Source organism: Ambystoma mexicanum, chromosome 2p (assembly GCF_040938575.1).
Source record: "Ambystoma mexicanum isolate Mex_15411 chromosome 2p, UKY_AmexF1_1, whole genome shotgun sequence".
In the NCBI taxonomy this organism is placed as follows: domain Eukaryota; kingdom Metazoa; phylum Chordata; class Amphibia; order Caudata; family Ambystomatidae; genus Ambystoma; species Ambystoma mexicanum.
In genome coordinates this window covers 309,526,582-309,544,387 of record NC_090923.1, presented here as the reverse complement: position 1 = coordinate 309,544,387, position 17,806 = coordinate 309,526,582, and the positions used below count along the sequence as shown (strand labels likewise).

Genomic DNA, 17,806 nt, shown 5'->3' with positions numbered 1-17,806 from the left:
ACGGGTCGAGCAGGAAACTCAGGATACTGATGCACAGATAACACTATGCTTTTGGCATGGAGCCTATGAAAGGGGAATCTGAACAGCAGGGTGCCCTTTCAGAGGTGGAATTACCTGCACCATTGCGTTATTTAATAAATGCCAGGGCTTTCACACCCTTGCCAGATGGCAATTCATCTTAAAGGGATCTTAACCATTCTGAAAACTTGCAGAAACATACCTAAATCCGGCTAATACTGGATTCTAGTATCCAAAGGGAACCAGTGGAGCTCCATCAGTATTGAACCATGTAGTCAGAATATATTCAGTCAATTGCAAGGTGTGCTTTCTGCGCTCTCTCCTGTGCAGTGTTTTTATTAAACATTTATTTAAGAACATTGTCAGATATCCTGAATGATTGCAATGCCCCTGCCAGCCGATGCATGCAGATAATGCACAGACCCTCATGCCAATAGGATCCGTGCAGATTTACTTAAATACCTCTGGTGGTATTCCCATAAATTCACATCTAGTACCGGCATACAGACAATATTCCTGTAATCTGGCAGAGCCCCTCAGATTACCAACAGTGGTAATGGCACTTACCTCCCATCGGCCAACCGGGAAGTTAATTGTCAGCATGTGGTGGATAGGACAAAATACGACGATTGTCGAAGCTAGTCCTGTGCCAGAATACATCCAAGTCCCATATACTTAATATGTGTTTATTTTATTTGTTTATTTATAACGCACTTAACACAGAGGTTTCTAAGCGCGGACCCGGGGATCGAGCCTGTGTTGCTCTGTGTTGTCTTGCTTCCAAGGCGAGTGCATTGCGCCTGAGCTATCCTCCTGATGGGCGCATCATATTTTAATTAGTTGGGTTGTACAAACATTCTGGTGTGCCCATTCACTACTGTAAACCGGTTTATGATTTTTGGACTTGCCAAACAATTATCTAGGGCACCCAGGAATATTGAATTAAAATGCATGTTTCAAGAACTTATTTAACACAGATGCCAAAACACACCTTTTTTTCATTAAAACAATTGTAGCCTTGGAAAGATGCCATTATGAGGTAGACACCGAGTTGTGCAAACTCTGTTCCTGTTACTTTGAGAAATGCAAAGAGACATTTGATTGCCTCCTATTTTACTATATTTAAGCACCCCTAAATGAAATGTTGTGATCTACCCAGGCCATCGAAAGTCTTGCATTTCGAGACGATACTTGCCCACATGCTAGGATCTCTATGGCTACAAGTCATGACATTAGAGTGGAGGCCACTAGAGTGCGTTGTTAACCCTTCATGCCTTCCTAGCTCTGCCCTACACGTCCCCACTCTCCCAGCTTGCCTGTGGCTCCCAGGGCTCAGAGTGCAGGTCCATTGTCCCAGAGAGGGGCAATGTCTATAACAGAGAGCGCCCAAGCCAGTTTTTGAGAAGATGGCGTTGTAAGCAGGCGGGTTGAGGAAAGCATGTTGGTGCAGTTTGCTAGGGTGGGTGGAGCTGTAGTACATGGATGCCTGCAATTGCCGGGTAAGAATGAGGAGAGGGTGGGTGTTAAAATCAGATTGCAGGACATGGAGGAACTAGGCGTGGGTTGTACATTTGCTTCAACGGTGTGTATAGCTTTGGCAAATATTTCCCCATGCATTGACATTTAATGAACCTCTTAATGTATAAGGCATGGTGGTAACTATACACAAGCCGTTCTCGTGTTTGACCGGTATCACATGGGAAGGCGAGGGATACTGTAAAATTGAATGAAGGGTACATCACTTGCGATAGGTCCATTAGGATAATGTGATCAGGACGTAAAAAGCGTTCATTCATACTTTGAAGCAAAGTGCTGCTCGATGGTCACTGCTGTCCTTTATTTCTTCCTTAAATCCCGATATCGATATGGTGAAATATTGAAAATGTCTAATATTTGATGATTGTGTAACTTGGTCTAAGGGTAGTCAATTTGTCTTTTTTGGAGAACTGTGTTCGTATTTACATTTTTTCCGGAAGAAAGTACATTTTTAAGCTAATTCCTATTAAGATTGTTTTTATCCCACATTATTATATATGTAATAATGCTGTAGCAATATTTTTGCAGTTTACGTTACTTTCGCTGCCCTCTGATATTACAAAGCATTGTGGACCTCATCACGAGTTGAGCGGTTTCCCAACTGGGATAGCGCCCAACTGTATTTGCCTTATTGCCCACCCATCCAGCGGTATTACCGCTGGATCACGTATTGGGCGGTAAATGTAATTCCCCATTCCCCACTGGGTCCCAATGGGGAATTGCACAGTGCTAATAGTGCCCAAAAATGCAAATTTATCCAGCGCATTTACCCCCAGCTCTGATCTGGGTGTAAACACGCCAGACCCATGTTTAGGCGGACCCTTACATGCAGCGGGAATAGCGTTACTGCCACATTTAAGGGCTACTGCCCAACTCGTGATGAGGCCCTGTGGCTTTAAAGCTGTCAGCCGGAAGAAAGGTTCTCTGGTCACACATTGTTATTTATAAACAGACCTAATTGGATTTATGTCAGAAAGATGTATCATATATCGTAATCCGGTGAACTATAAGTAAATGTGTGGCTCTCAGCTGTTTAAGATGCAGCGACTGAGAGTACGGTAGCAATGCGAATAATCAGCGCCATGCACCCTATGCTTTTATTGCTTTCTGGCGCAATTTAAAATAATGAGCCAACAACATTATTTGTCTGAGCAAAAACATTATGTTCTCCTCATTGCAGGCATTCGGGCAAGCTCATAGTAACCACAAGAAAGTGGCAGCGGATGGGGAAAGCCGGGAGGAGACCCTGATCCAGGAGTCGGCCACCAAGGAAGAGTACTACATGAAGAAGGTCCTGGAGCTTCAGACAGAGCTGAAGCAGTCTCGCAATGTTCTCACCAACACTCTGTCTGAAAACGAGCGCCTGAATTCAGTTGCACAGGAGCTCAAAGAGGTAAGAGAGATTCCAGAGGCCAAAAGGAGGCTTGTGAAGATTCACCAGTAATAGCCTGCACTGTGCATATTGCTGTGCGCAGTGCTTTAAATGGGCAGGTACTTGCCGTTCCCGAGTACCTGCACTTCTTTTATATACAAGGCATAGTGCCAGCACTTCTCAGCAGGAAGCCTATGCTTTTAATGGAGGAGTACCAGCACTTCTCAACTGTAAGCAGGTGCTCTGCTATAGTGAGTACCTGCACTTCTGAGTGTCCATTTAAAGCACTGGCTGTGTGCTGTATGCAGTATTCGAATTTCAGCAAAAGGGGTGTTCATTTGATTGGCAGCGGTCCATAGAGGCACACATAGTCTAGCTCATGTACCCCAGTGTAATGTGTTACTTTTCTTTCAATTAATAATTAGTCCGTCCCTTGGGTTCAGATTGAAGGTGCAGACGTACAATGTGGGCTCTCTAGGTGTGGTGGAAGGAGGCTTCCTAGGGTGTAGAGGCATCAAGGTGTAGGCTCTGATGCAGACTCTTAACTCTCCCGTCAGTGTATGTGCACAGTGTTTACAAAAAGCTCTGACATGCCGACCACAGAGGTTCGTTGGTATGGATGTCTCTGTCTATCCTGGCTCAGCTTTTACAAGTATCGTATAGCATGATTCGCACTCATAGTACCTGGTTTGTAGACCTTGAAAGGCAATATTCTCCTATGAGGACTTTCAGGGCAGCGACTGACTGCACTTCTGCTATGCCTTTTTGTAAGGCTAGGTTGGTTGTACACTAACATTTTTCGTGCCTTGGAGTCCTAGGCCAGTCAAATTCAACGAATGTGGGGATTCAGTTGAGGAAGTAGGGGAGTCAGAGCTCTTGGCAAAAGATACAAAACCTTCTGTCTGGTGCTCTGTTGTCTAAGTCCAGCCTTTTCTGTTGTTAATTTCTTGTCCCAGCAAGAACTATAGCCATAAAGTGTTCTTAGAGGAGCTCTAAAATAAGGATGTCTTCTCATTACCTGAGAGGCCAGTGTTCCCCAGAAACTCCCCTTTCAAGACTAAAGGAAGCTGACAGACCTTTGCAAACTTGAGGACTGAGCAGTGACCCATGAGGTTCTTGGAACTTCCCTGACGGTGTCCACTCAAAGCATTGTATGATAAGACGAAGAGCCACTCCAAGAATGCATGGTTACTTTAATCAGAATTGGAACATTTTCCTGTTTTTCCTCTGCTTGGCCAGGTCTCTGGCTACAACTGCCTGCTCACTGTCGTAGGGGAAGCAAATCGGCAAATATCCCAAGATTTAGATAAAGGCCTTTCTCTGTGAGCACCTTACCAGCCTGAGTGAGGGGGCAACTGCAACCATTCCAAAAGGTTTCTGTGTGACTGGTGTCCGAGTGTGACAAACGGGTCCCGCCTCCCACCAGGTGAAAGCACCTAATTAGGTTCCTATTCGGAATAGAGTCAAAGTCCAACTGGGCGGAATTGTATGCTAATCCATCTATGACTGCTAATCCATATATGACAAGGCCCACTTGCATGCACTAAACAAAGTAAAGGATTTGTCCCATTTGCTTCCTCTCTGTCTGAAGAACAAAGCATTTCGAAGCCAGAGTTCTGTAAAGAAAGACTTAGCACCCCCTTTGTCTTTGTGCCAAGGACCACCTTTTGCAGCAAGCTGTCCCTGGTGCTCACAGTGGAAGTTAAACACCTCCTCTGACAATCATTTTCCCTGATGGTGGCCATCCGCGGCTGGGTTCCTTGTAGATATTTCCGCTGCTTGTCCAGTGAGCCAGACTTTGCCTCACACTTTGAGAGGTTTCTCCCTCAGCATTTGGCATTGGAGTCACTTATTCTTGATTCCTGGCCTGTGGTGTGGTAGAGTGAGTATTATCCCCCTAGAGATAGCCCCATGCTGTCCGTCCATCTACTTTTGGCCTGACTTGTACATTGTGCTCTTCGATAGGAGAGAGACCTCTGCCCCTTTGTTTTTTCCTTTGGGGGAATCATTCTAAAGACGTAGCTGTTTCAAGCAAATAATGTGTGTGTCTCTCTCTGGAAGTTAGTCACAAGGTGGGCTAATGTTGTGTAATGCAAGTTAATGCAGCGGCGTGCTTCAGCTGCGGCCAAACCTCTCTCTGGACAGAAATGGCCCTTACACATGCGTACACATGATTCCAGTGAAGGTTATGTCATAGTGGTGCTGCACCTCCAAAGAGGAGGGTTCATTGAAACTCGCTCTATGCTTCAACTCACCTGGGCCTCCTGTAGAGGTCAGAGCCTGCTGTGTGATGTACCTATGCTAGTCCAGTCAGAGACACTGGGACCTACCTGCCTCACACCTAGTCATAGGCACTGTTTTGGTTGGTCTTGTTAATCAGCTGTTATCAAAAATCGTTTTATGTTTTCCAAATGCCCTTCAATTTCACACAATTGTATGAACATGTATATATAGTTAATATGGCAGATAAAATGAATGTAGAGCACTCACCTAGAATAGATTGCAGGGTTAATAGCTTCTCCATTGCCAGTGTCAAGAATCGACAATAAAGGTCTCTCATCATCCGTGGTGCTAGAACCTAACAGTCAAACTCGTAGATTTCTCATGATGTATAGAATGAACGATCCACTGTCATACCTTCATCCCTTAAAACAGAGTGATCTGGTGAAGGTCACGCCAATCAAGGCCAGCTCTTCCACTCTTCTGATATAATTGCCCATTCACGGTCATACATTCCTCTGTGTTGATAGGATTGCTTATTGAGGGTCATATGTTCCTACCTGGACATACAAATGTGCAATAGCGGTCATATCTCTATCCCTGTAGATAAAAGTGCCCAATGAAGGTCATATCTGCATCCCTGGATATGGCATTGCTCATTCCTGGTCATATCTTCTGTCTGCTTTTACACTGATGTATTTGCACATTTGGTATCAGAGTTAGTCTTGTTGATAGAATAACCAATCCATCCCAATCCATCCAAGGTGGTACAATTGCCCAACTCCTCTCAAGTGTTCATCCTTATTGTTAGCATTTTCTAGTCAATGACACAACGTTATCCTTGCTGACCAGCTGACAATCCAAGGTTGCATTCATATGTGTGCTTATAGATTGTCTTAGCTAGGGGCATGCCCTTATACCTGTCTTACACATTGCTCACCCAAGGTCTTCACTTTATTCTCTGTGATAGATTTGTTGAGGTATGGTGAAGTTGCCACCCAGCTGATACAATTGCACTTCTATGATCATCGTCATCTTTGTTATTAGAATTACATTTCAAAGGACACAACTGGTAGAACTACCCATTCAGGACCATGGCTGATTCAATAGTCCAGTTAAGCGTTCGCCAAGGCATTTTTCATTGTGCTGTACTAATTCTGTATTATGTTCTGGTATTATATTTTTGAAGCATTATTTTTGTGAAGTTTTAATCATTTCTGTATATGATTTTTGTTCAGTATCCTCTGAGTGATGTGTATTGTATGATTAATATATCTTGATGTTTTAGTGTTTTTTAATTTTCCCTTAAAAAAAATATTTTTAACTTTTAATGTGTACCGATGTTTTTTTTTGCATTACTCTGCTGTCATTGTTTTGTTGAGATACTGACCGTGATATGACACTATTGCGCAGCCAGTGCCACATGCTCATACATAATCATCCAATTGGGGCCACATCTGCATGCCTATTGTTGCAATGGGCCAGTCAGTGTCACATCTTGCCTCCTGTTGGTTGAACGCTCATTCAGTTTCCCTTTGTCACCCGTGCTGGTAGAATTGGCAAATCTTCATAACAGAATCACCCACTCAGTAACTGAAATGAATAGTGAAACCTGCCCTGGCTTGATAGCTCACCAGTAAAGTGCTCACCTCAGACATGTGGCTGGCCTGCACTTTATAAGCTCAAATCTCAGCAGGGCCATATCAGCCTTCCATCCTTACAAGGTTATTAATTTGAGTACCAACAAAGCAGGTCATGATACCACATACAAGTTTGAAGAATCCGCCACAAAACATTATATAGAAAAGCAATATTGTAAAGGTTTATTTGACTCACCAGCTAATTAAATATTAAAATAATAAACGTGGCTGAAGTCTCACTCAGGCTTTGATTTGGATGGTGGCGAGAGTTGGAGCGCTGTAAAAGATATCCATTGGCATACTGTTGCTTTTCACCCCAAAACGCAATACTCCTATTGTTCCAGAAGACCCCTCGAATGGCAAAGGTATGTGGGGTGGACATCCGATGTAAGGAACCTAGTGTTTAGTAGTGAAATGACACATGGCCGAATTTATTATACTAATGAAGCATCGTGGTATAGTGGATGCCATCAACTATATTTCATAAACTATGTTACGATGTGAAGCAATGGGCACTTGTGTTTTAAATGGCACGCACAGCATGGGCTTACACGCTCCATCATTTTTGCTAGAGGAGTTATTCGTTCGCCATTTCCATTGCATGCAGTCCAAACCAGTTTAGGTTTGTGACAGCTGGGCACGCTCGTGGTAAGATGATAAATTGTTATTGATAATAATACTACCAACACAGTTCAAGGGATATAGTATGGATAGTACACATGTTATATTCAGCACTCAGAAAGCGCCTGCAGCCCCCTAAATCTCCCGCATCTTTCCGCAGCCATGTATCTAGTCACCTAAGACATCTGTGTTCAGCCTGCAGGACACAGGTGTGAATTCTGTACGTGGCCAATCCAGTCCGTAGCCCATCGAGTAATAACTTTAGTACCATAACATCTGTTATTAAAGCACTTAGAAGTGGAAGGAATCCAGCATGAAGAGCTATCTAAAAAACATTCTATTATTATTATTTGGCCGCAGTCTTTCCCGAGACATCCTTCCTGCTGATGAACACGTGTGAGGTTCCTCACGCCATCTTTGTTGAGGGTCAACTTGCACGTTGTACACCCACATGCTTCTGAAATACTTACACGACTGAGTAGTAGGCTTGGAAACCCAAGTTATGAAATCATGATACTGAAGGCACAATCCAGCCACCCAGGATGGGAGGAAGCTGTAGGGGACAAGGCCGCCAGGCCCATTGTTACCGCCTCAGTCACACGGAGCTGCAGGATAATAAACCACACCCAGTGACTACTCTCACATTGAACCACAGTCATTTTAGTCTTACTGGCAGCATCTACTGATAATTGATATCCACCATCCAGTCCATCTAACAAGTACAATTAATTAGTCACAAAGTAATCTGCTGCAATGCTGATCCTACAGAATTTCAAGAGGCATTTTCCAATTTGAGGGCTATTCCATATGAAAACAGGAATTACTGCAGTTATGAAAAGTGTGATAGTCTCAGAGCCAGTGGTAGGTGTGATTTTACCACCAAAGTTAATGTACATTTAATTACAGAAGCTGGAAATACCGCCCAGTTGTAAAGTCCACTCTGTAGGGTTTCCACCACGTGTACAATTACTGACAGATACTGCATACCCAGGAGTATGTTATTTACAACCGAAAATAATATAAGTTAAGAACTTGTCTAAAAAAGATTTAAAGCCAGACCCAGCGGCTGTTTCTGAAATGCAGATCTAGTGTGGTCAGTAAAAGGTCAGCTAATAATGGAATGGTTTGTTTTGCAAGCACCATATCCTTCCAACTAACATGTTCATATATTCTAGCTGGATGTATACGATGTGGCCGTCAATTCGGCCACAAAGACAATTTTGCAGTGGCCCAATCGGGCCAAATTTAAACCACCCCACACCCACCAAAACACTCCCCCACCAACCCCCTGCTTACCTTTTTGGAGTCCGCTTTGTTTCTGAGCCTGTGGCGTCGGATCCGTCCCTCCTATGCATGTTGGATCAGACGATGCAGGGTCCGCTTTATTTTTTACCGTCCCCGCCTCCAAACCTCCAGTGCGGGGGGCACCCATGCTACTCCCAAAGGCTATCACTACCAAAAATGGGAAGAGGGGGAATCCCCTGCTCCCCATGTTTGGTAGTGATTACCCGAATTGATAGTTTACAAATGATCGAATGGTACTGGCCGAATTTGGCCAGATTTACCATACGATCATTTGTAAACTATCAATTTGAGTAATACCGTCTATCTGGCAGTGTTTTCTCTCTGGCAAAATATTTTCGGTCTCACCACTATTTCCTAAACTGCTCCATATAGTTGAGATGGTCAGTTAATGAGCCTCATACATGAAATACCTCTATATAAACACTTAATTTATTTTCAGAATATTTACCATTAGTTCATTTGAACTGAAGCCGATCTATGCTGAATAGCTACTAGCATTTCTTAAGGAATGCCGTAATATTAATGGATGTAAGAGGATTCAATTAAACACTACAGCTAAATCAATGCCTAGTCTGGGATACTGAATGGAAACCCTTATTGATATATCTTTATGCCCAGTTCATGCGTTCTGGATGACTACCCCTATATAACACCCCTCTCTTGGAATCCCCCTGACCCCACTGAGCCAAGAAGTAGTTCTGTTTTGCAAGTTTAAAAGGTTTATTTGATAATTTAAACAATAGATATATATATATCACACTTTATAATAAATTAATAATTGAATATCACACTTAATCTGAGCAGTAATCAATAATGGATAGTCCGGCACTAGCACACTTCTTTATAATCAATGATGAGTGGTTATAGGATGGATAAGATAGCAACAATACTTTTATGGTTTCAAATGGATGCAATGTGGAATGAAATGCAGTACAGAAAATAACTTGATAGGATTTCAGCAAAAGACAATGTAATCACTTTCTTGGACAATTCACCCCCCCTTTTATGCACTGTAAGGAGATGAAGATGACACAGTTCTTAGGAATGCAATCAAATAGAATTCAGTTCAATTCCCCCCCAGCAGCTTAGACAACAGATAGGAGTTTTGAAACACAGGCAAAATGCTTTGAATATGGTGACAATGCAGTGAGAAATATGCTGAAAATGCTTTTAATTCCCTTCAGGAGGTTCAGGGTGAGTGAAATATACTTGGGATGAGTTCAGGCTCACTTTAGCAAGGATCTAGGAGTAACTAGCAGGTTAAACGAATTTTTGGCAAAGGAAAGCAATGAAGCTGCTGTTTTCACACGTGGCTGGATTTTTAACCAAATTGCAAATCGCGGTAAAATTCGTGAGTGCGAGAATCGTGATTACGGAACAAGTATGAGGAGTAGGAAGGACTAGGCTTGTTAAAAAGCTGAGATTCTAAGCTTTCAGAGGAAAGTTAAACCAAGTTCCTAGCCCAAACGGTTCCAGAGATACGGACGATTAAACAAAGGTAGTTTTTCGTATTTGAAATTTTAAAAGTTCAAAGCGACAGGTTACAGCTTGCAGCTAGAAAATGACAAGTGATAGCTTTGCAAATGACAGGTGACAGTTAGGAGGCAGTTCTGGTTAGATTAAAATAGATTGAATTATATTATTTTAACTAAGAGATTGGTTCTGCATAGTTCTGCTAGGTACTCACAATATAATTTTAAAAGGAATGGACCTCGCCACGGATCTGGTCAACCGGTTTTCTTCACTCGCCACGGACGGTTTCTGCGCACAGCGTCTGGGTCAGCTCTACTCGTCTGGTCTGGGTCTCTGGTTCTGATCAGGTCTGTGGGTCCGGATACAGCGGTCTCCGGTTCAGCTGGTCTCTCTCTGGATACAACACTGCTCTCTGGCAAATGGCAAGAGTTCTTGCAAAGAATTCAAACAGCTCGCCTGGCTGTGAATAGTGGCAATGATTTGAGGCCTGCTAAAGAGGGATTTAGCTTGTAGTTGACCTCTCTGCTACAAATTCTGAAGTAAAGTCTTGGTCTCTGAAGGTGGATAGATTGAAGTCTCTATGTTGGCTCTCTGGAGGTTGATGGAGGTAAAGTATGGATTTTCCCGGCAGAGCGTCCCGCAGCAGATGGAATAGAATGTCCCTATCTGTCCTGACTGTCTGCTTTTATGTGTTTTGAAAGTGGGTGGAGAGGCTAGCTTTCTAGGCCCTACCCCTCTCCACTTGTCATTGGCCACTTCCTCCTCTTCCCCTTGATTGGGGGAATGAGATGAAGTGTCATCATGATGAGGTCTGTTTATGATACAGAGAACCCACCCCTGTCAACTTTACACACAATCTATATTTGACCTAAAGACATATTTCATAGATACACAGTGGTTTGAAATTGCATGCACCCATCACATATCACATGAGGTATACCCTGTTCAAACTCTGCTCTTCCTGGGGGCTTGGGTTAAAAAATGGCAACATATTTCACTTTTTGGTCGGGTTACCAATATTGGATTTGTCCCCGCATTTACACAAATGTTCGCAAAGCATGTGGGCATTAGGTGGTGGAGTGTCAGATTTTTAACATACATACATTTAGAGTAATATCCTCTTTTCCGCTAAAAACCCCCCGAACATACCACCGGGTCCTAACACATCTTCAAATGTGCACAGAAAAATCACAAGAATAATGATATCACTTATAAAATTTTCCCAAGTCCGCTCTATGAATGATCCATCTTTTTAGATTTATGTTCTGGCCCCAAAGGGGTGTGGTTTCCCAGGTCACATGGTGTAGAAACCAGTTTATCCAGTTTCTGCCAAGCTCAGAGACCCTGCCCCTCCCAGCTTCTGCCAAGAGGAAGCTATTTTACGGTCCCCCTAATAAACCATCTGCCTGGACCCTGGAAGGCCCATTGTTCAACTCCCTGTAGCTGCTCCACCCCTAATCTAATCAGAGAGGTGACAACTCCTTTTGGCAAGGGGAAGAGTGGCTGAGCAGGTTTTAACTCCTGTGGGGGTAGATGTCCGGCAGAATTCAGTTCCTTAAGCCAGGCCCCAGCTAATGTCACTTCTAGTTACCCAGTTTTCTGCATTCAAATAAACTAACAATTTTTACACATGCAGCTAGAATGCTGATTTTAAGTTTAAAACTATGACATTTAAACAATTGAAACCTATGTGACACTCAAAAGTAGGTCACTCATTTCTTTTAAACATTTAGATTTTGGTGGTTTTAATCCAGTTTCAGTTAGGCTGCTGACATGCATAGCTCAGCCAGTTTTGTTATGAACATTGTTTTGGGCTCTTCATCTTCCCAGATTTAGTATGCACACCTACTTCATTCTGCCAGATGTCCGCTGGTGTTCAGTGAGATTTTTGAATGTGTTGCAATGTTTGAAAATATGCATTTTGAGCTGGCATTCAGAGAAACAAAAGGTGATTTTTAAAGTGCTTTCTAGCGAACAGGCACTGCTGTTTTTCTCTTTGGCACCCCATTTCACTCATGGCTCTTCTGACCCAGCACACCCGCACCGGGGGTGGCAAGTCAGGCGACCATTTTGGTGTGCGCACAAACTGCGCGGTTTTCATAGATTCTGGCGCACATGTGGGCTTTTTCGGCCATCTTGGATTTCCTAAACCAATAGCACCAAATGTTGTAGCATAATAGTCCAAACGTGGGTCAGAACACCCAACATGGACTACAAGGCTCCAGCTCCTCGAGGACTTTATCTGAATGTTTTTGGGTTGAAGAACTTCAAACCCCAAATAGGTTTAAGACAATTGTTTCTATGTACATACTCTCATGTCCTGTCACTCTTTTCCATATTCTTGGTTGATGGGACCAGAGATATTTTCCAGTAGGAAATATTCCTCCCTAATTTTAGCATCTGATCGCATACTATGCACTCACAACCTCAGGCCTCCAGGAGCCGCCCTCTGCCTCGCCCCCTCTGTTCCTTTCCTTCTTCCCAGGCCATACCTGCCTGATATTCGCCATTAGCATGGAAGGTGGGAGGGATTATGGAGGAAGGAGGTCTATGGACTAGGAGTACAATAGTCACTACAGTGATGATATTGTACTTACTCCGGTGGCCTATCCTTTTTCCGTCATACCCTTGTACGATTACCATCCAGAATAACGTAGAGTGGTGGAGGACGTAACCAGATATAGCCAAATAAGTTCTGGAGCAATCCCTGGTAAATCTTGCAGAACACAGATAACAAGGACAATGTAGTTGCCGTTACAATAACATGCCAACACAATTGCCTGCGAATGGCCAAAGAAGTAGTCTTGACCAAAACCGCATGTCCATGCAATCCTTTGGGAGAGCTGAGGGAGTGGAGGAGTGTGATTCTGACATTTATAACTCTCAGCTATGCAGAAGACTGTCCAGCGAGCAGCTTAGATGCCAGCTGACCACGGAAAGAACTGTCATAGAGAACCTAATGGTCAGAAGAGGGGGATTCCTTGGCCCTTTCCAGATAGAACTACCCTATATGTTCTTTCCCTTTGATCTGAATATTGCATCACATGTTCTTCTATGTCTTCCATGTGGTATGATACCATGGAATTCATGGCTACCCAGATCTGGACCATTGCCTGACCAGGATCACATCCCTGGACAAGGTCCTTGACACATGTAATTGACTTCCATTGCTGAAGTGTTTGCCTGCCATAAAACCTTGACTTTACCAATGATGTTTCCACCGTGCAATGACAACTCCCTCTCCTTTTACCCACACCCACCCTAGCTCATCAATCCGACTTTTTCTTATGATTCCGCTACTAGCAAGTCGGACACTTGCCATCAGAACAGCATGCACAGAGTCTCGGAGAAGCACCATTGGTGGCGCTCCTGGCTTGGCACTGTTGTTTTCTTTGAGAAGACATGCTCAGCACCACAGCACATGAGACACAGGTTTATGGTCTCAGAGTATCAGAGTCCCCATAAGGGTCACATTTTCAATGCCACTTCCCTCTGCAGCATCCTTTTCCATATGATTTGAGATCGTGCCCAGCCAGTGGTCTCTGTGACCCTTCACTGTATGTTTGAAATGCCATTTCTGCGATGCCTCCACGTGAGAATGAACTCTGGTAAACCGGTGTTAGTCAGGGTTAGAGCCAGACAGTCATTCAGAGCATTTGATGCTTATTCCTGTTTGGACAGGTTGGGAAGGGCGGTTACCAATTATGAATTATTTAACTGTTTCTAGAAGCTAATTAACATGTTCTACGGTGCAGAAGACAGATACACCCCTGGCAATAAGTGTTTTTGTGATGCGCCACACCTTTTTACATGCAAGTACCAGCAGCAGAGACAGCTTTTGGTGCGGGGGGTGGGGTGGATAATAGGGTGCCAGCAGGAGGCTGGGGGTGCCCTGGGCAACAGCGGGTATACAGGTGGGCGGCTAGTCCTCTCCGCCTGACTGACTCTCTCCCTCGGTCCACCCCGCCAAACTCTCCATTCCCATTCTTTCCTCTGCCTTCTCATCCCCAGCCCACCCTGCACTTTCCTTGTTTAGCTTCTTCATCTTCCCGACTCTCTATTACTGGAGCGCCTTAACCCAAGAAATCAAGAACATCCCCACTGTGTCAGGGTTCAAGATCATCCTTAAGGAACACCTCCGGTCTCAGGAGGGAGACCCTGAGGCACACGCAGTTGGTGTCCATCCCTCCGGATACTCAACCTAGCCTACACAATTGTATATAGGTGTAGGTGTCTTAAATTGTACATGATGGGCCTCATTACGTGAGTGGCGGAATGGGTTAACGGGTGCCGCAAAAGGATGCGGACCCGTTAACACCATTCCGCCACATTACGAGGTCCCCTTGCGGGACCCGCTCTGTACGTTAGGTTTTGCCAGACGTGCAGAGCGGGTCCAGCGAGGGGAAGAGGGAGCTAAGACCGGACCGGTCGTAATCGGCCCATTGTTAGCTCCCTCCCCCATTCCCATTCAGCCCTATGGAGGCTGAAATGGGAATGGGGAAGGTCTGGGCCCGGGTTCCTGGAGGGAAGCCAGTAGCGGCATGGCTACCGCCAAAATCGTAATGAGGCCCGATGTATATATAACCAGTGTCTTTCTCTGCTTCTTCTCTTGTCCATCTATCCCACCGCCAATCAAGTTCATGTAGTAAGCACCGTCATGTTATCTTGTAATGCACCCAGCAACTGGCCGCCTCTGATATCCATTTCATAGATGCCTACTTTTGTCAAGGCTTTCAAGTGTCGTCTGCACAGCGACCTCGAGACATAACCTTGATACTCCTCTTGCCCGCCATGCTGCCTCCAGTGCTTCTTTCAAAGTCCCTCATAGATTGCATTATGTTTAAAATAGGACTTCTACTTGCAGCTGCTCAGACGAATTCTGAATCAAGCGGATTGTACTTTTATTTTCTCCAGATTCTCTCCCATGGTGCATTCGCCGGGATCGAAATTAAGATTGGATAATGTAAGGGTTGAGAACTACGAGTCTGACACAATATTGGCATGGTGATTACCAAATACTTTTATTCAGTCAAAAATAAAGAACAACCCTAACTCTAAGAGGGGTTTCTCTACAACTAATAAAGAACGAGTCGGCCAGAATGCCAAAGTGAATAAAGAGTCCACAGTCATGTCAAAATGCCTACTTCTATCCCTCACACTTATAACTAATAGGAAGAGTGACTCCATTCTTCTGGACGATGAGCTACAACACAAGTCATAGGGAGAATTTCACCTGTGAGAATGACTCCCTTCTAAAGTTCTCAATACCTTTCTGAGGAAACAAAGTTCCAGCTTGTAGCGTCTTAAGGGTACAGTTCTAACTTAAATATTATTCCTTCTTGAACATTGTTGTCCTTCACTATTGGGTCCCTGGAGAATGCCTCCCTTCTCCAGGTGAATGGTTCTCGATGTCCTCGCTGAGCACTGGAAATGGCTCCCTCTTGGGCTTTCTTTTGGCTGGTTTCACGATAGCCAATCTTCTGGGAAGAAAGACGGAGGTATTGTCTCCTTCTGCTGAGGTGTCCTTGCTTTCCAGTTCACAAGGGCTGGGCGGAATAACTCCCTTCCCACAAGCCCTTCTCAGACTTTCACAGTTCATACACAATCTTCAGGGAAGAATATGTCCCTTCCCCTGGCTCGCATGTTGGTGCCCCTGTTGCCGATTCTCTGCCTCCCGCACGTCATCCATGTTGGTGCCCGATTCTCTGCCTCCCGCGCGTCATGCATGTTGGTGCCCCCATTGCCCGATTCCCTGCCTCCCACACGTCATGCATGTTGGTGCCCCCTTTGCCCGATTCTCTGCCTCCCGCACGCCACGCATGTTGGTGCCCCCGTTCCCTGATTCTCTGCCTCCCGCAGGGCACGCATGTTGGTGCCCCTGTTGCCTGATTCTCTGCCTCCTGCACATCACGCATGTTGGTGCCTCTGTTGCCCGATTCTCTGCCTCCCGCATGTCACGCATGTTGGCGCCCCGTTCCCTGATTCTCTGCCTCCCGCACGTCACGCATGTTGGTGCCCCCATTCTCCGATTCTCTGCCTCCCGCACGTTACACGTGTTGCTTTCTGGCATGCTGCTGCCATTTGTTCCAGGGCAGCGTTTTTCTTGCTAGCATGAAAACACCAGCCTTCCAGAAGACTGGCATAGTCCTCCCGGCAGTTTAACCTAGGAGGGCAATGCCACACCCGCCAGAAGAATCGAAAAACAAATATTTGAATCACCCCCTAAACAGAAACAAAAGGCAGAGGCTGGAGCAGAAGAGAGCATGGGGTGCGGGGCGCCACACGGCTCATTCGGGTATTGCACCTGCCTCACTTGGAACTTGCCCTCTGTTTGATGTGACATTGATTCAAGAGAGGTAGTCTCGGTTTCAAGCGGTGCTGCTTAGACCACACAGGCCACCAGGTTCCTCAGCCTTGGATCTGGCATGCGGCCGCCACTTTGTTCCTCAGCCTTGGATCTGGCATGCGGCCGCCACCCAGTTCCTCAGCCTTGGATCTGGCAATCGGCCGCCACCCGATTCCTAAGCCTTGGATCTGGCATTCGGCCGCCACCCGATTCCTCAGCCTTGGATCTGGCATGCAGCCGCCACCCAGTTCCTCAGCCTTGGATCTGGCATGCAACATGCTCTGCCTCAGAGGTTTGCATCAGCAAAGCCAAAGCAGTTAGTTATGCCGATGTTAATTTATCCTTCCAACAGAAGTGGCTACGTCTTTCTTGTTAATGGTTAATATCAATCAATCAATTTTGATTTATTTTGGAAACTGTACTATATCTTACATCAAGCAACACAACATATAAAAAAGATATATCAAAAGCAACACACAATAAAAAAAAATCAGATAATATTTTAAAAAACACAATTTAAGCAACAATCAGTCGTTCATAACAAACACAAGTTAAGTCCATTAGATACACCCCAGGACAACAAAGGCCCTTTCTAAAAAGTATAAAAATACCAAAGGCCGGCTTGCATAAAGCACCAGGAAGTATACAATTTCAATAAAATTACAGGGGAAGTGACTGAGACTTAAATAACTCGACCTGCATCTTCCTTTTCCTAATTCTCACGCCAAAGCCGCCAAGCGTTAGAGTGGCCAAGCGCAATAGAAACGTTGACGTCGTCTCTATAACCTCTGACCCCAGATGATCTCAAAAGAGGAATAATCCAGTTCTTCTGATATTTGTACTCCATCCAGAAAGAAAGAGAACATTAGCTGTAGCTCTTTTCGACTCCATCGCGCACTCCCATAATGCAGAGCTAGCCCAAGAGCCCTGAGTGGGCCATCTTGCTCTGACTGAATTCATTGGAAGACGATCAGAATCAGAGTTTCTTATAACTGTTCTGTGTCTCTTCAGAGGAATATTGTCCAAATAGTCAGGCAGATATTTCAAAGTGTAGGTGATATGTAATCAATAACTGGTTTTGCTGTTTTTTTTACCACCAGTAGTTAGACTTCTTTGTCATTATAGGTGCTTTGAGGGAGTATAATGCCTTTGGGGGGATTCAGAAAGCAGTTATCTTTCCCAATTCTAATGACCAATCATTTCATCTCGTTTAACCAATTCTGTGGGACAGCTTGTAGGTCCATTGTTCAATAACGAGGCCCTACAGCAGAAATT

At 44.6% G+C, this 17,806-nt stretch overlaps 1 protein-coding gene across 2 annotated transcripts in view; it reads left to right on the top strand.

Annotated features, from left to right (window-relative positions):
- Positions 1-17,806, top strand: part of BICD2 (BICD cargo adaptor 2) — a 482,602-nt gene that overhangs the window by 247,259 nt on the left and 217,537 nt on the right. For both annotated transcript variants that reach the window (XM_069643614.1, XM_069643615.1), the window contains exon 2: positions 2,735-2,947. In XM_069643614.1, coding sequence (XP_069499715.1) covers positions 2,735-2,947 — 213 coding nt within the window. The remainder of the gene's footprint in view (positions 1-2,734; positions 2,948-17,806) is intronic.